The following is a 22489-nucleotide window of genomic DNA, read 5'->3' as shown; positions in this document are numbered from 1 at the left end:
TTGCTAGATTTCTAATTTCGCTTGCTTCTGTTTTAAGCTCCTTAACCTTGATCATAATTATTAGCAAATCAAATTTGAAAAATCTACAGATCAAAATGGTTTCTCACAGCCATGAAAATTGAAATCAGACTCTATATATTGCGTCAATGGGGTTTTACTTATTAGCGTTTTGACCATCTTTAAGGGCATCCTATTGCCTAAAATAAGACCCATTTCTTTTACTGAATTGTGTTGCACTAATCTCCATCGAATTACACAACAAGCAACATGGTGTAACTTTTTGATGTATATTGTTTAAAGTATTTTCAACAATTTAAATGGAAGCCAAATAGTTTAAGCAATACTCCCATTATTTCGAAATCCTTATTCCTAGATTTTATCACTTTTTTTATTGGTTAATGATTTTAGTACCTTTGAAACGAGAATCCATTCTATAGTCTATAACTAGTGGTATCAAATTTTAGATCTATCTTCGTTTATGTTGTGGTAATGATCTCGAAAAATTTAAAAGGTCTAACTAACTTCTAAGCATGTATAGTAGTTATTATACAATTAAGAATTATCCACCCCAAACAATGGGAATTAAGCTAGACAGTTTTCCAAATAGAACAGCTGCAATTATTGTTTGACTCAAATATACTTATCTTGAGAAGAATAGCTAGCCAGGCCCCTAACACAACGATGGGGATGTAGCTCAAATGGTAGAGCGCTCGCTTTGCATGCGAGAGGCACGGGGTTCGATCCTCCGCATCTCCATAGTTTTTGGTTCCTGCAATTTCTTTTTTCCTTAGCATTTTTCCTCTCGAAGTAAAGTCGTCTTTACACCAACTCTCCCTCGCTTTATTTTGCGACTTCTATGAATTTCGCTGAAGTTGTCAATGGTTTGCAGTTCAACCTTGCTCCAGATTTGACCGTCTCGAGACTCTGCTTAGGTTAAACTTTCGTTTCATCTGTCTTTAGCAGCTCTTTTAACGCCTCCTTTTATTCTCACAGGAACAATGACTTTCGGTGAACAGAACACCTTGGCCGAATCATTTCAAATCCTCGAACAAAGCCTTCAACTCAGGAATTAACTTCTTCGATTCTGCTGAAATGTAACTAGGTAAGTTCCGCAACGCAAGACCGGCTTTAAAATCGAGCAATGAGTGAGGATTATAAATTAGTCTAACTCTATTCTGAATCGGAATGGATACTTCAACTAATTTAGGATTGAAGCTTAATTGATAGATTTGGAATAAGTTGGTATTAAATTCCAATTGTTGAATTATTATGATTTAAAATCTATTAAGAATCAGGTATTCAGTACCTCAGCATGCAGAAACTCATGGCAGAAGCGAGGAGTATTTCGGGCGTTTGATTAGAGAAAGAAAAGTCCCTGGGGATAGTGTTGTTTTCGCCACTAAGGTCCTCTATTATTAGCCCTTGTTTATTTTCCTCTTCCTGAAGATTGAATTTCAGTTTAAGCCTCAGCATTGTTTGAATGTACTGTGTATGATGTGTAGGACTAGTTAGGAGAATTAGGTTGAAAATGAAAGATTTTCTTATTTCTCTAGAATACGTCTGGTTTTATCGTACTAAAATGTGACAAAGGAGTTGATTATGCAAGCCAGATGTGGATCCAAGATTTAAATCTTATGGGTTCAATTTTAAGATTTTTAACATTGAACCCATTATATTTTTAAAGTTATGAGTTAATATCTATTATTTTTGCAATTTTAATGAATTTTTACATACAAATTTTTACTCCTCATAAAAAATTATAAGGTTAGTTGAACCCGTAGCTAGTACGCTACATCCGCCTCTGATGCAAGCAATTAGCAGTTCTTTCGTACGTCTAGTTGTCCATGAGGCAAGACAGATTACTTGGTTGCCATTAGAAACGAATTGCATTATACAGCTAGCTGTGAGGAACGATGACGAATTGAGCAAGTTGTTGGGGTCTGCAACTATTGCTAATGGTGGGGTTCTGCCCAATATTCACCAGAATTTGCTTCCTAAGAAGATTGGCTAAGGGGAAGCTGAATTTGGCTCTATTTCTCAGGAATTTTAGATATGTAGGTGTTGTTTCAGGAGATTGGGAAGTGAACTTTTATTTGTTCATAATGGTTTTATGTGAATGACAAGTTTATTTCCTCTATCCTCATCCTATTATGTTTAAGTATGTAGAATTTAATGAAGAAAAAATTAATGGGTTTATTTTAATTGCTAGAATTTCTAGTTTCTCTTGCTTCTGTTTTCATCTCCTTAACCTTGATCATAAGGTTGCGTTGGTTTTCACTGGATGGATCTTATTAGCAGACCAAACTAACTAGGGGTAAATAAAAGTATATTGATTCCCATTAACGGAGATGTTGTAGTACTAAGAGGACACCAAGAAGGTGTCCCTTGACTTTGTAATTGCAGAAGAAGCTACAAAGGTACTGAGGGCCAGAATCTTTTCCACTCAGAAGGATGGGTGTAATGGCAGAGAAGTCTGTGGTGGAATAATTACGATTAACAAAAGGATTACTGATCCAGAAAGTGGGAACTCTGGCGGTGGAATTCCAAAGACTTACATTGAAAGAACTAATTGGAAGCTTGTGTGCACTATGGTTTAAGAAGAGGCAAACAAATGATGCATCAAAGATTGCTACTGAAATACATAAAATGGCTTTTGGCAGCAAAGAACAAGTGATCATTCAAAGGTATGGATGTATGGTGTGATTATTAGCTGTTCAATACTGATGATAAATACTACCACTAACAATCACAAATCCGGTCATAATTGAAATTATAGTACTTTAACATTACAGATACATTTTGTTACAGAGTGAAATACAAGTGATGGAGGAACTTAACCTGCAATTTACCTAGGCCCTGATAACTCTGATGGAACTGGTAAGCTGATACCAACGACAGCTTCCCTTTCTTGATTAGCTTCGGCATCTCTTCTTGTCATTGGTGGATATGGAAAGCTGTAATCCAAGTCGGTTTCAGCAGCCACTAAACCCTGCAACACCTTAACTACCAATGACATCGAAGGCCTCTTAGTATAATCACTTTGTAAACACCATGCTGCAATCTTCATCATTTCCGCAGCCTCTTCTCTATGAAGCTGCATATCCTCACTGTTCTTGTCCACCATTTCCAAGAGTTGTGTCTCCTTTGCTTTTCTCTTGAACACGCTAAGCAAATGCATATCATCCTCATCTTGAAGACGATCCAAATTCTTTCGGCCACAGATGATTTCCAAGATCACAACTCCAAAACTATAAACATCTACTTTCTCTGTAATGACCGAGTTCAACCATTCTGGTGCTAAATAACCTGGCGTTCCTCTCATTGTTGTAACTATCTTACTTTCATTTTTTCCCACGAGCTTTGATAACCCAAAATCTGATACTTTTGCATTGAAATCATGATCAAGAAGAATGTTCTGTGGTTTAATATCCAAATGAATAATTTTGTTGTTACAATCTTCATGTAAGTAAGCTAGGCCCTTGGCGACGTCTGATATAATTTTTTTCCTGACATCCCATGTGAGAAATTGTTCCTGCTTTCTGCAGAAAATCCACCTGTCTAAAGAGACATTGGCCATGTATTCATAAACCAGAAGCCTGTGTGATTTCTCAGCACAAAATCCAACAAGTCTTACCAGATTGACATGTTGAATGCTACCTATTGTTGCTACTTCAGCTAAGAATGATTTCTTCACATTACCGAAACCTTGGAGACGCTTCACTGCTATTTTAGTGCCATCGCTCATTGTTCCTTCATTTACAGAACCAAATCCTCCTTCCCCGAGTTTCTTACTGAAATTTTCTGTCATAACAGTTAGTTCCTCAAAGGAAAATCTGGTAGGCATTCCTGGTACATGGTCAAGGAACTCCTCCTCCTCCGCTTCCTCGAGTCCTATTCTCCTTCTGGATAGAAAGGCAAAGCAAGTTAAAACCATGAAAAGCAGACCAAACGAAGCTCCAATGGTGGATCCTACAATTGTTGCCACACGCTTTTGATTCTTCTCTGAAGACACAAGTGATGGAGAGGCTTGTAGGTTAGAAGAGTTCTGCACCTTAATAAAAAGAGTGGTTTTATTGAGTGCTCCATCATTGTTCACGAGCGTAAACACTTGATTCAACAGTACGCAGTTACCCATTGAGTTAGCAGGATCACTAAATCGAAATTGAGCTGCTTTGCAAGAACAGGTGCTTAAGCAAGACCTTTTGCAATCTTCCAACTCCGTATTGTTGGTACTATATTCCAAATAGAGGGGAATATAAGCCGTGTCCTTAAGCTCCATAAGAAGATGATATTGGGAATGCGCACAAGATACAGGTGTGACAAGGACACACCCCTCATTTGGCTTCTTGTAATTTATTTGCTGGAGAAAGTTTGTCTGACCAACTGCAGTTTGAGGACAACTACACTGCCCATTTCCACAAACAGAGTAATTCCCACACACAGTCGGATACCCGCAGTCACCAATGGAGGCTGTCAATATATCAGCCTCCTTTGACCAAGATGATCCTTCCCAGTAATACACCCTTAAATGCCCATCGGCCTCAAATTTCAAAAATCGAGCTTCTCCTTCACGGTAAGGGAATAACATCCCTAGGTAAACACTCAAATATACCAAGTTGCGTAGATTCCTCACATTATTAGAAAACATTACGTCTAAGTCCGAATAAAGCATTGAGAAATAGAATTGGCGTGGATTTGACTCAATGTATGCAAAAAGGCCAGAACTTTTAACTTCAAATGTGAACAAACCTTTATTCCAGTTTGTTGCTGATATGCTGGATATCAGCTTCTGTCCAGGAGGCATTCTTTGTCCAGGAACCAAACAGTCAGTAGGGTGATCAAAAGACTGCCAAATGGTGTCATTACTTTTGCCAAAGAGGACAAGATTTCCCATCGTTGTCAAGTTGAAGCCTGAAACAAGCTGCTTTCCACTTGTGTTTGTATTCCAAACCAAAGTGCCATTTAAGTCCATCAAGAACATTCCTCCGTCTTGCCTAAGTTGCAAGGTTGAATTAACTCTAACTGGATTATTCCTATTTGCTGACCAGACTAATCTCGGATTATCCATATAAGGATAATCGATATTTGGAAATAAAAGGACACCAAAAACGCAAGCAGTGCCATTGTAATCACATAAGAAGCCACAAACAAACCTTGTCCCGTTGCTTTCCCTGAGAAGGATGGGTGTCAAATTGACTCCATCTGTTGAATTCACTACATAGGAGGGGCTGTTGATCCAGGAAATGGAGGAATTGTTAATAAAAGTTTGAGAAGGTTGCCCACTAATCAGATGATGTGAAGAAAAGATGAGGAGACTAACCATGAAAAGAGTGGCACGACATGTGCTATAATCAAGAACCATTGGATTGGTTTTCAGAAAGTAGGATCTGCTTGAGTAAGTGGAAATCAACTCTTCAAAAGACAGTCCAATGATCCAACATAAGCTTACCAAAAGAAAGAAAAATTGAGGCCATGTCTTCTGGCTTAATTTCCAGTCAAACCTGGCGAATAAGTCTACCCAAGGCAAGTCCTCATTTTTCTATTGCACAGTTAATAGCTCAAATGGACAATTGCTTCTACGTGTGGGCACCATAAGGCGATTTTCCACGCGGGGACGCCAATAAAACAAACTCTTTGATTTTTTCTTATCATTTTTTAAGTGACTTCAGTCGTAGTATGGTAGTCATCCTAGTGAGTATATATATTCTTCAGTTTTATTTCAGTAAATAAGGAGATATCATGTTCCATCTCTTAGAAAAGTCATTTCATCTTTTAAATTGCAAAGGCATGAAAGGTAGCGCACAATGCCACCAGTCAATACACACACTTTTAGGTTCAGAGTTTTATATATGTGTGAATGATTAGGAAAATTTAATATATAATTAACACTATGTTTGCACATATTATACCAACTACCAAGTGGGTGCAGTGTTCTCATACTAGCTTAAAATTCTAAAAGAAATTCAACTTATATGCAATTATTATTAATGAGTCATAATGTATTCTGTTTGCTTCAGTAATTTAAAGAGATACTCTTTTCGTCTCTTAGAATATCACTTAATCTTAGAAATTGCGAAGGCATGAAATACTTGTGGTTTTCGCTAATCCCTAGAAGTAGTATTGAGAAGACTGAGAGAGACTCCTAGCACAACCCTGGATGCACAATGTTATCGGTGTGTCCTAATTTATGCAATACTATTTTTATTAGTACGTTTTAAAAATGAATAACATATTTTTATATTAGAAAAAAATTTAAATTTCTCATTTTACCTTATGTCCTTTACAGCTTGTTTGGATGGTTGTTATGTATCGTTTCATAATGTATCGTATATTATTGTATTGTATTATATTGTATTGTATTGTATCGTTTTGATATATACAATGTTTGGATAGATTGGATTGTTTGTCGTCGTTTCATGATGTCATGCACCAATAATATGAAAAATAAGGTACATGTAAAATTATTATATAAAAAAATAGGATAAAGCATCAAATATGATTATTTAAGAATAAAAAAGGGCAAGATAAGATAACGACGCGACCACGCCAAATCGGTTGTTCCAAAACTTAGATCTATCTCCTCCTATTCTAAATAAGAGTTTAGTCTTTTTTAGTTTTCCGTCCTATATCATTAATTGGATATGAGTAAACGAAAGGGAACAAGGTTCTATATTATCTTAGCTAAAAGAGAGTAAATTAAGAAAGGCTTTTGACATGGATTTTAATATTGGAGAGATTAAAAGCTAAACCATAAAGTTGGTGTACTATAACTTTATTGATATTTGATTCCTTAATTACTTATCTCTTAAATTAATAGAATATTAATCTTTTAATCACCAAATACCAGCATGCAGATCTGTTGATAATACCAGAAGTCAAAAGAACTAACATAATTTTGAAAGTACAAGAGGGGGTGAATTGTGGTATATTAAAACTTGGTTGACTAAGTGTGAGTTTAGTCGACTAGTTTTCGTACAACACATAGATAAGATAGAGATGGACCAAATGAATTGAAAGCAAAATAAGGCACAACAGTTTTTATACTGGTTCGGTACCGGTGTGATACTTACGTCTAGTTTCCCTTGGGTCACAAGGGTTCTCTTAGATCTTGATAAAGAATTACAACAGTGATGGTTTTAGTTCGTTCACCATCAATGATGTTTAGCAACAATAATTTCTGGATATTGACACAACTCTCTTTTGTGTTCTAACTCCTCCTATCTTTTATGACACTTGTAGACTCAAGAATACAGTGTTTGTATTAAGAACTAAAGAGACTTAGAAGATTGTTTATAGTTGCGTATTGGATCCTTGAGTTTGCCAGTATTCTTATAGGTGAGTTTTGAGAGCTGTTGTGGATTGGTCTTTGATTGATGCCCACACCATTTTACTGATAAAAGGTGTCTCTGATTCCTTCAAGAGAGACAGGCTAGATTAATTAATCCAAAGAGAGCTTTGTTTCATGCCGAAATGCTCCATGCTTTTATTGAAGAAAGGAGCAACACTTCAAATTGTCTCCATTTGATCGGGTGAATTAATTAATCCAAGGAGTGCTTCATGTTTTATAGAAGAAAGGAGCATCACTTCAAATTATCTCCCATTATGTTGTGTTTCCCACTCAAATTGTCTCCCATTGCTTTCATCATTCCTTCTTGGTTTTCTTGGCTTGAGCTTCTACTGAATCTTATGTGATTTGCTCCATTTTTGCATACTTGAGAATCTTGATTAGCGTTGATTGATTTCCTTTTTGATGGTGCCTTGATTCCTACAATCAAAATAGATAAGATTTAGTTTTGCACAATTTGTCATCATTAAAATTTAGATGTAACAATCTCCCCCTTTTTAATGATGACAATAAAGAGAGAATAAACAAGTATACTTCTCTTTCATCACTTGAGATGTTACTAGATGTACTTATTACTTCTCCCCCTGAGTTATTACTAGAAGTACTCATTACTGCTCCCCCTGAGTTGTTGACTTACTGTAACGATCCGGTCGGTCGTTTCGGGAGTTATAGCCCTGTCTTCCTCATTTCTATTTTCTTTATGCTCTTAAGCTATATTATGATATACCAGGTTAGTTGGTTTGGGTCTGAATTGGTTTCAGAGTGGAATGAGACACTTTGTCTCTTATTTAGAACCTTAAGTTGAAAAAGTCAACCGTATGTTGACCTATATGTAAATGATCTCGGATTTGAATTCTGATGGCTCCATTAGCTTCGTTAGGTGATTTTGAACTTAGGAGCGCATCTGAAATGTGATTTGGAGGTCTGTGGTAGAATTAGGCTTGAATTGACGAAATTGGAAATTTGGCGATTTCGGTCGGCAGTGAAAAATTTGATATCGGGGCCGGAATGAAATTTTGAAAGTTGGAGTAGGTTTGTAGTGTCATTTGTGACGTGTGTGTAAAATTTGAGGTCATTCAGGCATGGTTTGGTTGGTTTCGGCATCGGTTGCCGAATTTGGAAATTTAGAAGTTCTTAGGCTTGAATCCGAGGGTAATTTGGTGTTTGGATGTTGTTTTGAGTGATTCGAAGGTTCGACTAAGTTTGTATGTTGATATATAACTTGTTGGTATTTTTGGTTGAGGTCTCGAGGGCCTCGGGGTGATTCCGGATGGTTAAAAGATTTGTCGAAGTTGGAAGATGCAGCTGAAGCTGTTGCTTATGTTATTTTTGCACCTGCAGAAGGAAGGATCGCAGGTGTGGGGCCACTGGTGCGCATAGGGGTTCGCAGGTGCGGGCAATGCTGGGCTAGGCAGGATGCACAGGTGCGGGAAGGTTATCTCATCTGCGAGTCCGCATGTGCGAGACCTATGGCGCAGATGCGGAAGGAAGGAAGAAGGCTGGCTTCGCAGATGCGGCGCACCATACGCAGGTGCGACAGGTTTGCTGCAGATGCGAAACCTGGGTGTTTAAGTGACTTGTGCAGGTGCGGTTATTTGTTGGGACCGCAGGTGCGGTCGCGCGGGTGTGAGTAAAATGCCGCAGGTGCGAGAAGCCTGGGCAGAAGGTACATATTGCACACTTCGCGAATTTTGGTGCATTCTTCACCATTTCTATTTGGTTTTGGAGCTTTTGGGAGAGATTTGGAGAGGGAATCAAGGGGGTTTTCATTGAGGTAAGTTACTTGAGCCCTAATACTCGTACATATGGTGATTTCTCGTTGTTTAATCATGTAATTAGTGAAAATGAGGGGTTAGGGCTTGAGATTATTTTTGAGAAGTAATTTAAGAATTTGAAGGACCAAACGATGTCAGATTTTGATGAATTTGGCATGATTAGACTCGTGAGTGAATGGTATTTCTAGTTTTGTAAATTTTGTCAATTTTCTAGACGTGGACCCGGGGGGCGGGTTTGAGCCAATTTCAGGTTTTAGTCTAATTTTGTAGCTTTTCTTGTGGAATTCATTCCATTAGAGTGTATTGATAGTATTGTACTAATTGTGAATACATTCAGAGCATTTGGAGGCCGAGTCCAGAGGCAAGAGCATTGCGGGGTAGAGATTTGACTGGTTTGAGGTAACTAACGATTGTAAATCTAGTCCTGAGGGTATAAAACCCCGAATTTTTGTACCATTCTACTATTTTGAGGTGACGCACATGCTAGGTGACGGGTGTGTGGGCGTGCACTATAGGGGATTGTGACTTGGTCCGTCCCGTAGCAACTGTAAAGTTGTATATTTTTGTGAAAATTATATGATACTTATATGTTTTAGAAAGAGTTTCTGTAAATTAGGCTGAATGCCATATTTGGGCCTTGTGCTAGTGCTGTTTGGATCCTTAGGGGCTTTTTCTTACTATCCTCTCACTGTTTTCGATTGAAAATCTATACTCAGTCATGGTTATACTTGTTTACTGCATAACTCAGTTTTATGACTCTATTTTGATGCATATAAATGTTGTTTTGGACTGAATGTCCTGTTTTTACTTAAATGCCCGAGTGGCTTGAGAGGTTTATGACTGAGTGAGGCCGAGGGCCTGATTTGTGAGGATATTTATGGGATCGGGCTGCACGCCGCAACATGTTTGATATAGGCCGAGGGCCTGAGTGATTTATTCCATGATTTGGCTTGATATAGCGCTTGAACTGAAGGAGCCCCTCTGGAGTGTGTACACACCTCCAGTGAGCGCAGGTACCTACTGAGTGCGAGTGCTGAGTGACTGTGAGACATGAGTGATTGTGAGGTATGCCCGAGTGGCAAAAGTGATGGTGAGGTATGCCCGAGTGGAAAGAGTGATTGTGAGGTATGCCCGAGTGGCACGAGTGACTGTGAAGTTTGCCCGAGGGTCTGTTTATGATTTCATCATTTTTTCTCACCTTTGCATTGAGCCTTTGTTTGAAAAACTGTTGAAAAAAAATATCTTTAAATAATTTTTACTGGAACCGGGTTTAAACGAGATGATTTGATTCAAACACTGATTTTTGAAGCATGTTGTACCTTACTAAATTTTTGTGATATGAACTTGATATGCTTTATTGCTCGTCACTACTGCCCAGTCTTTATTTATTGTTGTTACTTACTGAGTTGGCGTACTCACGTTACTCTCTGCACCTTGTGTGCAGATCCAGGTATAGCTGGACACGGTAGTGGTTGTTGATTATTCTGGTTGCAGATTTTCTCGGGGATAGCAAGGTAGATGCTTGGCGATCGCAACCCCTGCTCTTCTCCCTCTTATCTTCCTTTAGTTATATTTAGCTATTTTCCAGACTATGTTAGTCTTGATATTGTTAGACAAATGGTAGTAGATGCTTATGACTAGTGACACACCGATGTCGCGCTTTTCTTTTCCGCACTTTTGTTTTGATTTGAACTCATTTACGAAGGTTTTTATGTTAAATAGCATTGAAATTATCTTTGAAATAAAAATATCGGTTTGTTTTGGAAATGAGTCGGCTTGTCTAGTTTCACGATAGGCGCCATCACGACAGGGGTTAGTTTGGGTCGTGACACTTACTTCTCCATAATGTTCATCAAAAAAGAAAGAAAATGCAAGACAAGTATATATAACATAGGAAATAATATACACATAATATGAATACTAGGGCAACAGAAGTAATTCCTTCAGCAGAGGCATAAAGTGATGGTTCATACAGACCAGTGCAAATATAAGTCTTAACATAAAAGCAAACACACAAAAACATTGTTTTTTAACACACACAAACACACCTTAATGTCTCCCCAGGAAGTGCTTGAGGGTATTGATCACTTTGGTGCAGAAGGAGTCATAGGAGGTTTCAACATTTTTGACGAGCTTGTCCATCTTTTCTGTCATGGAGTTGAATGCCCCTAGTTCCTTATCTCCGTGTGGCTCACATATCCATTCTAAGCTTGGCCACATCTGTACCTGTTTCCTTGGTGACTTTCTTGATTTTGTCCACCTGTTCTTTTATCTCAATGAGCATGAGTTTTACACCATCTAGATATTGCTGAATCTGTTAAAGATTTTGAGAGGCAGACAACTGAGACTCTGGTGGTTCAGTGGGATATTTAACCTATGCTGGGACACTTTCAACTTTGGCGCTTAGCCTATCCATCATCACTTAAAGTGTAACCCATCATAGAAAAGGTTGTCTGATCATAGGTACTGGTAATATGCTTGGGTGTAAAGGTGCCAAATCAATATTCATAACCTCAAGAATGTGTGAGATAAGTAGACCATAGGGTAGACAAGCAGCAGGAAAGGATATATCCCTGATACTATCAAGCATATACTAAGAAATCCATACAAACCAGTCAAGTCTTTTATTGTTCACAAGATAGTAACGAACAAAGATATCTCTGGTAGACAAAGTATTGAGGGACCCAGTTCTAGAAAGTAAAGTGGTGGCGATCATGTAGGCCAAAACACGGTATTCAAACTTTAGATTTTTGGGACCAATGTCAGGAGGATTATCAGATAGGAAGGCTTTTGCTTTTTCTAAGGAAACTTCAAAATCTTTTGGCCAGGAATTTTGCACAAAAACATCATACCCATTAAACTTGGCAGAGAAAATCTTCTCAAATTGATAAGAGTCAAGAACAATTCGAGTGCCTAAAACCATGGACTCCAAGTCATCTTTATCATTCACAAACAAATTTGCATAGAACATTCTCATAGGCTCTTCATACATAGAGTTCCCAATAGTATCGAATAGAGAGGAAAGATACTGAAAATCAAAAATAGCAATCAATATCACAGTGTAGATTTTTCATAAGAGAAAGACTTACAGTGCATCCATAAGCCATAGATTTTGACTTATAAGACTCAAGCCTTAATTTCTCACTTGGTCCATAGAAGATTAATTTGTCCTCTATCCCAAATTCCTTACTCTCCACTTTCTTTTTCTTGCATGCAGGCTTTTTGGGTGTTTGCTCCATGGGCCTCTTTCCTGCCTTTTTCTGGGTAATGGGAAGGTCCTTCGAAGATTCAGTGCTTTCATTGTCGGTTTTGAGAAAATCTGAGTTGATGGATGATTCCAAGTCTACAGTTTCTTTAGGGTTGAGGGTTTTCTGAAACCGTCTGCTTCGGCTGGTGGTAGTGGAAGATGAGAGGTTTCTTTTTGCCATGATGAGGGTTTCTTTGGAGAGGATGAATAATGAAAGGGAGAGAAGAGAGTTCTTATCTAGTCATTGGGAAGGTTGAGGAGTTGCATTGGTTAAAGGAAAGGACGAATTCAGAAAGAAGTGATTCTTCTGAGGAGATGTTTCAGCGGTACTGAAGAAGATGTAATAATTATACTTACATCAAAGTGAAACTAAACACACATAAGAAGGGAAATAAAATATTTTAAAGATATACAAAAGATTTGTTTTACAAAATAGACATAATGTCAATGTTTTTTCGTACTAAACAGAATCTTTCTTCTAAAAGAGGTTTTGTAAAAATATCAGCAAGTTGAGATTCTGTATTAATGAATTCTAATACAATATCACCTTTAGAAACATGATCACGAATAAAATGATGCTTGATTTCTATATGCTTTGCTCTAGAGTGATGCACAGAATTTTTTGCCAAACATATAACACTGGTATTATCACAAAATATAGGAGTAGAGGTAAGAGATAAATCATAGTCGATAAGTTGATTCATGATCCAAAGAACTTGTGTACAACAACTTCCAACGGCTAAATATTCTACTTCAGTTGTTGACAAGGCAACACAATTTTTTTTCTTGCTATGCTAGGAAACTAGTGCATTTCCCAACAGTTGGCATGTGCCACTAGTACTTTTCCTGTCAATCTTATCACTTGCAAAATTTGCATCTGAAAAACCTTTTAAAACAAAATTGTTAGAGTGAGCATACCATAATCCTAATTTAGAGGTCCCAATAAGATATCTTATAATGCGCTTAACAACAATAAGATGGGATTCCTTTGGAGTCGACTGAAACCTTGCACATTTACACACACTGAACATTATATCTGGTCGACTAGTAGTGAGATATAATAAGGATCCAATCATTGTCGACTAGCAGTGAGATATAATAAGGATCCAATCATTCCTCTATACATAGTTTCGTCAACACTTTTTCCATTGTTATCTTCATCAAGCGTAGTTGTTGGACTCATTGGGGTCCCAATGAACTTAGCATTCTCCATTCCAAACTTCTATATAAGTTCCTTGATGTACTTGGTTTGGCTGATAAAGATCCATTTGGGAGACTGTTTGATTTGTAGTCCAAGAAAGAAAGTTATCTCTCCCATCATGCTCATTTTGAATTCTCCTTTCATAGAATGAGCAAATTCTTCACGTAGAATAGAGTTAGGACTTCTAAAAATAATAATGTCAACATAAATTTGAGTAATAAGATTACCTGAATTTGAGTGCTTAATAAACAGAGTGTATCGATATTACCTCGTTTGAAACCTTGATTTAGAAGTAAGGGACTTAATCTTTCATACCAGTCCCAGGGAGCTTGCTTGAGTCCGTATAGAGCTTTAGTCAACTTGTATACATGATCTGGGAGGGTATCATTTACAAATCTAGGAGGTTGCTTCATGTAAACTTCTTCAGAGATGTATCCATTTAGAAAATCACTTTTTACATCCATTTGGAATAGTTTGAATCCTTTATGAGCAGCAAAGGCAAGTTGTCACGACCCAAAATCTAACTAGTCGTGATGGCACCTAACCCAACCCGTTAGGTAAGCCAATTACCAACTATCCAATTTCAATAAAAATTATTAAAGCAATTTAAGTGAATAAAGGTCTTAATCTTGTACAATCCCCAAGAACTAGTAGTACAAATCACGAGCTTCTAAGAATAGAATATACAAAGAGGAAATGAAATAAATACATAGTCTATTTGAATAATATATAAACAGAGCTTTTATAAATCTAAGGCTACCCTGAACAAGAGGCAGCTACAACAGGAACACAAGTACGTCTTCAAATCCCGCAACCATTGAGCACAACAACAACAGCAGCCAACATCTGCACGAAATGTACAGAAGTGTATTATCAATACAACCGACCTCATTACTGAGTAAGTAACAAACCTAGCCGTAGGTTGAAAGTAGTGACAGCTTCCACCAAGTTCGGGTCCAAAACCAATAGTCCACAACAGTCTATAACAAAAATAAGCAAATAACACCAGAAGTAACTCAAAGATAAAATGCTCAGCCAAATCATGATTTCAAAAATAATAGTTCTTCCTTTCAAATTCATCAGTGAAAACTCAAACTTTTTGCCGGAGTTGCCAAAAATGTGAATAGTTTGAAAACATTAAATTCCTCCCAAAATCTTGTCAAAAATAAATAAGATGTTTCATTTTTCTTCCGGATAACCCGTGTAAAAACAAATGCATCACTATGTCCATCTGTCAAAAAAGAAATGTGTGAAAAATCATGAATGATGTAATGTTGTACAACATGAGGAAAAATACATCTCTATACTTGTATGTCATGTGTGCATGCCAGTGCGATGCAACTCAGTGATAAAAATCATAAACAGCCCCTCGGGTAGAACATCACTCATACACAGCCCCTCGGGCAAACCTCACAGTCACTCGTGCCACTCGGGCATACCTCACAATCACTCCGATTGACCTCAAATTTTGCACACAAGTCACATTTCACATTACGGACCTATTCTAATTTCCAGAATCGGATTTCGACCCCGATATCAAAAAGTCAACCCCCCGGTCAAACTTCCCAAAAATTTAACTTTCGGCAATTCAAGCCAAATTCTACTACGAACCTCCAAATAATTTTCCGGACACGCTCCTAAGTCCAAAATCACCATACGGAGCTATTAGAATCATCAAAACTCCATTCTGGGGTCATTTACACATAAGTCGACATCCGGTCACTATTTTAACTTAAGCTTTAAACCTTGGAACTAAGTGTTCCAATTCATTCCAAAACCTCACCGTACCCAAACCATTTACCCCGGCAATTTACACAACAACTGTAAAGTACAATTTGAGCAGTAAAAGGGGAAGCAATGTTGTAATACTCAAAACGACCGGTCGGGTCGTTACATTCTCCCCCACTTAAACATACGTTCGTCCTCGAACGTGCCAAGAGTTGTTTCCAAGCCATCAAATCACTGTTCTATCTTACGACACACGTATTCGGGGGTGAACCCATGTCACCCTATCCCACATAGGCTTGACTACACAATGCAACTGAAAATCATTAATTTAACCTTAACCCATAAACCTTGGAGTCTAATTTCCAACCTTTAAATTTTTCTCAAGACACGAATCTTACATTTACACACTGTATAAGTTCGAATAAGCTTCATCGAGCTATAACTATAACCATGGATATAATCACTCAACATATTACATAACTCGCATGCTTGTAGCACCATTCCTGATCGCAGTGACTACTCCCAAACCAACTGCATACTAGTATTAAACTCATATCGAATCAAACCTCATCCCAAAACCTTCGTACAGTGTTGATAATAAAAGAAACACACAGAATCTCGTAACCCTTTATCAGACCAACAAGTCATGAAGGTCTCTCACCCCAACCGGAACCATAATCACTTTCTGAGCTGACTTTCAATATTATACTCCCGAATATACCGAAATTAAACCTGATAGTACCTATTCCAGGTCCAATGACCTTATATTACTAAACATAACTTTTCCACAGATATACCGCACCAATATAACTCGGAGCCACAATTTGTGCCATCCGTGTACTAATACGCAACAATTCAAATGTACCCAGTCATGGAAAATGACTCAAATGAGAGAACTGCCCCGCCAGATTAACAAGTACCTCCACAACGAAATGCTGAAAATTCATCATACAATGTAGAATCATCACCCGATTCTAACACGAGGTTCATATTATATACTTCGAGCCACCCTGCTCCGAATCAATAACCACGGAGAGGCAAATGACAAAAAAAAATGCCACACAAAAACCTAAAAGAACATAACCATTACGCAATCGATCATGCAATACCCAAATACTCATCACGCTCAACTTCCACTATAAAGCTCAAATAGAACCACACCATTTGTGCACATAACCAATGAATCACAACTCCTCGTAGCATAAAGGAGTAACTCACAGATCATTTGAGAACACGAATAAGTTCAACATCAACCAAATGATACATCCCTCAATAATAGCAGTATGGAGCCAACCATTCCGGCTCGATGTAGAATACACATCTTAATTGGGCCTACCTATGGACCCCCAAATCAACTCGGGTTACCCACAAATAGATAAAAATCCCTCCGAAAATTCATAATGACTGAATCATGACACATTTCATCATTCGGCTAGCTTCGGCCACAACTTCACAGTCCACAACCATGAAACAATCTGCTCTTGGGAACTCCCAATCTCCAAATTCATAGAACACGCGAATCACCATATTTGATTCCATCTCCACCGCCCGAATGCCTAACACCTCTCTCATACACGATCATCCCACGAGAAATACTTTAAAAGTTCTTCCATGCCAATTGACAAAATTTGAATATCATCAGTCTATCAATCATCTGAGTACCGTAATACTAATTTATATCCGTAAGTCAAAATACAATATGCCTTTTAAAGTCCGCCCTTTTCTCATACAACACCAAGTAGTGATAGTATTGATCTAGTTATTTGAAACCGTCCATGTTGTCCAACATTCGTTACCTTCTCTTCAAGATTGTACTACCGCCATGTACATGAAAATCTAGCTTTCATACAACACATAACATCTATCTTGCCATCATGTGAAAAGCACAAGAATCTTATTATCAACTTTGAGTCACCAATAGTTTACATACCATTTTAGTTAGAAACCTTTCTCTTGCTTCTTTCCAGGAGGAGATCACAATTCACAACACGTCCTCCACACTGGTAGAAACCATCAAGAATACTTTGGAATCCATTTGCACGTAATCAAGCCCTTAAAACTAAATTCCTCTAACTCGACCAACCCACGCAAGTCGCCAAGTCCAGGTGTATTGCCACAAAGCACCTGCAGAAAACTCCCATATCATATACACCCAAGGAACTGATCTAATCTATTACCATACTGATCCAACCTACTACCCAGTTGTCCTATTTTTCTCTGAGTCCCTTCCAAATTTGTCTTCAGATTGATACTTCTTCTTGCTAAAATACCATGATCTTTAACCACAACTTATCCTACAAACCTTAGCATAGAACCACAACGCCCTACGGCCTATAAGCAACTGTATTCTTCTTAAGCACCTTCAAAAATACCACAACTATAACACTCACTCTAAGAATACCTTATGTGAATTTGAAATTGTTCTTTTTACCTTCCTCATACAAAAATGTAGAATCCATAGTCATATAGAATTTCCGCAAGTCCAGGCACCATCAAACGAAAATCTCGAATTTTATCCATACACAAGTCCGGAAGCATTCTCAATTGCTATATATAATTCTCAATCCCACTGGAATTTTCTCGGGAGTCACCCACTTTGCTCAAGTCTAATTGCACCGCCCAAATGGGCCAAAAGACACGTGCCCCATTAGCACAACAACACTCAAAGAAGTAACCCTACTTTAACACCACATATCAAATTCATACTCTGTGCGCACTATATCATTCATCAATAACAACTCACTCATCCCGCGAATTTCATTTGCTCATACGTGCAATATAATCCTTAACCAGGAATTTCCTTATTCGAGTCATCCTCGATCTCAACTTCTGCAAGTCATAGCTAACCCACAAGTATGCCTTAGACCAAAACTAAAATTTAATATATAACCATGAAATTAAGCCGTCTGCAGCAGGCTCTTTTACTTGGCTCAAAGCCATAAATTTTATCACTCCATAACTCACAATATCCATACTCTACTACTGCCCTCATACTTCCGTCAGTTCAACGAAAAATTCTTCTCAAGATCATTCAACGCCAACCACAAAAATACCCCAAATCATCCGCTAAGCTCACAATCCTTCTCTTGACACTCAAGTCAACTTTCTCAGCCAGATTCAAATTCAACTCTCCACACATACGCCCCACTGACAGAAAAGAAACCCTCCACTCACATTACAAGGAACACATCTACGTAGATTACTCTCCAAGAGATAACCCACCTCCCTAACCTCAAATTGGCATCTTGTTATGTATTTTCGCAGCCACAATTTCTACGCAATCACTAAATCTTTCCAAGTCCAAACTTATTAACAAGACACGAGAATTTAGACTGTCCCAAAATTTAACAATGTGAAAGATCCTTCAAAACATTTGTACTCGAGACTGTACGTCACATCAAATCAAAATCAAGCATCCAATGGACTTCCCTTTACACATGAAGGAAACACTTCTCGTTATGTTCAAATTGTCTTAACACATCCTGCGGTCATATCATACCCATCATACCGCCATTTCACCGCTCATCGAGCCACAAATTTCACTGTAGGTTCATCACCGGACATATGAGTCCAATTGTACAAATTACAACTGAAGCTACCGAGCTTAAGCTGCGATCTAAACTTGGCCTCAAGTCCTCCAGACTGGCCCCTTCACCCATACATAGAATACTCATCTCGAACTTCGTTCATGAAATCACAAGCCGACGATGCACAGCTAATACTGAGCGCTCGTGTACGCATACAAATACGTGGAAGGAATTCAAAGAGTTATGTCTCAAGCTGAATAAATCTCGCACGATAAGGAAAGAAAGATGGGAAGTATTTATCCTAAATGCCCTGAAGCCTCTCGAAGATAAGTATGGACGTCATCATACCGATCCGCAAGACTCTACTAGACACTTGCTCATGAATCGTAGAACCTATGAACCTAGAGCTCTGATACCACCTTGTCACGACCCAAAATTCAACTAATCGTGATGGCACCTAACCCAACCCGTTAGGTAAGCCAATTACCAACTATCCAATTTCAATAAAAATTATTAAAGCAATTTAAGTAAATAAAGGTCTTAATCTTGTACAATCCCCAAGAACTGGTAGTACAAATCCTGAGCTTCTAAGAATAGAATATACAAAACGAAAATGAAATAAATACATAGTGTGTTTGAATAATACATAAACAGAGCTTTTATAAATCTAAGGCTACCCTGAACAAGAGACAGCTACAACAGGAATGCAGGTACATCTTCAAATCCCGCAACCATCGAGCACAGCAACAACAACAGCCAACATCTGCACGAAATGTGCAGAAGTATAGTATCAATACAACCGACCCCATGTACTGAGTAAGTAACAAACCTAGCCGTAGGTTGAAAGTAGTGACGAGCTTCCACCAAGGTCGGGTCCAAAACCAATAGTCCACAACAGTCCATAACAACAATAAGCAAATAATACCAGAAGTAACTCAGAGATAACATGCTCAGCCAAATCATGATTTCAAAAATAATAGTTCTTCCTTTCAAATTCATCAGTGAAAACTCAAACCTTTTGCCGGAGTTGCCAAAAATGTGAATAGTTTGAAAACATTAAATTCCTCCCAAAATCTTGTCAAAAATAAATAAGATGTTTTATTTTCCTTCCGGATAACCCGTGTAAAAACAAATGCATCACTATGCTCATCTGTCCAAACAATAATGTGTGAAAAATCATGAATGATGTGATGTTGTACAGTATGAGGAAAAATACATCTCTATGCCTGTATATCATGTGTGCATGCCAATGCGATGCAACTCAATGATAAAAATCATAAACAACCCCTCGGGCAGAACATCACTCATATACAGCCCCTTGGGCAAACCTCACAGTCACTCGTGCCACTCGGGCATACCTCACAATTACTCTTGCCACTCGGGCATACCTCACAATCACTCTTGCTACTCGGGCATACCTCACAATCACTCATGCCTTCCAGTCACTCAGCACTCGACATTCGGCACTCGCACTCAGTAGGTACCTACGCTCACTAGGGTGTGTACAAACTCCGGAGGGGCTCCTACAGCCCAAGCACTATAATCTGCATAGATAACTCACGTGCTGCACGGACAACTCACGTGCTATAATAATAAAGTATGTTGCAGGTGAGCAGCCCTGATCCACACTCATCCTCACAATCAGGCCCTCGGCCGATATCAAACATGTTGCGGCGTGCAGTCCGATCCCATAAATATACAACATGTTGCGACGTGCAGCCCGATCTCATAAATATCATCACAAATCAGGCCCTCGGCCTCACTCAGTCATCAATCTCTCCAGTCTCTCGGGCTCACAATGTCATAAAAAATAGCCCAAAATGATGATATGATGTATCAATAAATAACAACAGAGAGTGAGATATGATATGCAGTGAAATAAATATGATGGAGTATGAATTTTCAATTTAACACGATAATTCACAGCAACATGACCTCTGTGGGTCCCAATAATACTGGCACATAGCCTCAACATGATTTTTAATATGTTTTTCAGCCCAATTTCTTTAACACATAAATCGCATGGAAAATGCCAAGATTATTTAACTACAAAATTCCACAGAATCAATTATGTCACAATTTCTATAGTGCATGCCCACACGCTCGTTACCTAGCATATGCGTCACCTTCCAACAATTCACAAAATATATATATTCAGGGTTCATACCCTCAACTCCAGGATTAGAAAGTTACTTACCTTGAACAAGACGAATCCAAAGTCGAGCAAGCTAATCAATGCTCCAGAAATCCCATTATGCGCGTATCAACTCTCGAACGGGTCAAATCTACCACAAATAATTTGATTCAGTCCACACAATTCATAGGAATTAATTCCATATCAAAATGCTAATATTTTCCACAAAATCTGAAATTACGCCTCAAAAATTACCCGTGGAGCCCACGTCTCAAAATCTGAAGAAACATCACAAAAAACGATAACCCATCCAATTACAAGTTCAACCATACTAATTTCACTCAAATCTGACTCCAAATCGGTATTCAAACTTGAAAAATTCATTTTGTAACATTATAGAAATTTCCTTCTATTTCCCTTGAAGATTCAATAATCTTACACCAAAAATGAAGATGAATTCATGGAATATAATCACAAGGGATTTAAGAACATTTACCCAAGTTGTGTGAAAAATTTCCCCACCAAAATCGCCCAAATCGAGCTCCAAAATGTCCAAAATGAGAAACAAATCTCAGATTCCTCGTTTTAAACACCGCCCAGGCATTTCCGCACCTGCGGTGCCTGGACTCGCACCTGCGCATCCTCTTTTGCAAACAAAAATGCACGCCTGCGGAAATAGCCAGCCTCCCAAAACCTCGCATCTGCGGGCTCGCAGATGCGCATTCCCCTTCGCACCTGCGACCTCGCAGATGCGGCAAATTCCTCGCACCTGCGAGCACTGCCCAGTCCCACTCTTGGATGCTTCTGCGACTGATCTCGCGCACATGCGGCTTCGCACCTGCGATCAAAATATTCACAGGTTTGATCACGCCAGTAGGCAGCAGTTCCAGCATTTCCTTAAGTCCAAATTTGATCCGCTAACCGTCCGAAACTCACCCGAAGCCCCCGGGACCTCAACCAATTATATCAACAAGTCCCATAACATAACACGAACCTACTCGAGGCCTCAAATCACACCTAACAACATCGAAATGGCGAATTACACCTCAATTCGAAATCATTAAACCTTAAAACTTCAAATTCTATAACTTGCATCGAAACATATCAAATCACGTTCGATTGACCTCAAATTTTGCACATAAGTCACATTTCACATTACAGACCTATTACAATTTTCATAATATCAAAAAGTCAACCCCCGGTCAAACTTTCCAAAAATTCAACTTTCGGTAATTCAATCTAAATTCCACTACGGACCTCCGAATAATTTTCCGGACACGCTTCTAAGTCCAAAATCACCATACGGAGCTATTGAAATCATCAAAACTCCATTCCGGGGTCGTTTACATATAAGTCAATATCCGGTCACTATTTTAACTTAAGCTTTAAACCTTGGGACTAAGTGTTTCAATTCATTCCAAAACCTCACCGAACCCGAACCATTTACCCCGGCAATTCACACAATAACTATAAAGTACAATTTGAGCAGTAAAGGGGAAAGCAATGTTGTAATTCTCAAAATGACCGATCGG

The 22489-nt window shown here is 38.4% G+C and overlaps 1 protein-coding gene and 1 non-coding gene across 3 annotated transcripts; one reads left to right on the top strand and one right to left on the bottom strand.

Moving 5' to 3' along the window:
- Positions 1 to 683: 683 nt before the first annotated feature.
- TRNAA-UGC (transfer RNA alanine (anticodon UGC)) lies at positions 684 to 756 on the top strand. Its single transcript has one exon. It is a non-coding gene; the product is annotated as a tRNA-Ala (tRNA).
- Positions 757 to 2671: 1915 nt separating this feature from the next.
- On the bottom strand, positions 2672 to 5534 carry LOC104089818 (G-type lectin S-receptor-like serine/threonine-protein kinase SD2-5). Of its 2 annotated transcripts, XM_009594805.4 has the most exons (2): positions 5321 to 5530; positions 2672 to 5228 (listed from the first exon to the last, which is right to left on the bottom strand). In XM_009594805.4, the coding sequence occupies exon 2, from the start codon at positions 5066 to 5068 to the stop codon at positions 2846 to 2848; it is 2223 nt and encodes a 740-aa protein (XP_009593100.1). In that variant the 5' UTR covers positions 5069 to 5228; positions 5321 to 5530; the 3' UTR covers positions 2672 to 2845. The 2 variants fall into 2 exon arrangements, with proteins under 2 accessions (XP_009593100.1, XP_009593099.1); XM_009594804.4 differs by having other exon boundaries at positions 2672 to 5534.
- Between the last annotated feature and the right edge of the window lie 16955 nt (positions 5535 to 22489).

The sequence above is a fragment of the Nicotiana tomentosiformis genome, chromosome 1 (genome assembly GCF_000390325.3).
Source record: "Nicotiana tomentosiformis chromosome 1, ASM39032v3, whole genome shotgun sequence".
Taxonomy (NCBI): domain Eukaryota; kingdom Viridiplantae; phylum Streptophyta; class Magnoliopsida; order Solanales; family Solanaceae; genus Nicotiana; species Nicotiana tomentosiformis.
Note: the sequence above shows the minus strand (reverse complement) of the source record. Positions and strands in the feature narration are given on the sequence as shown.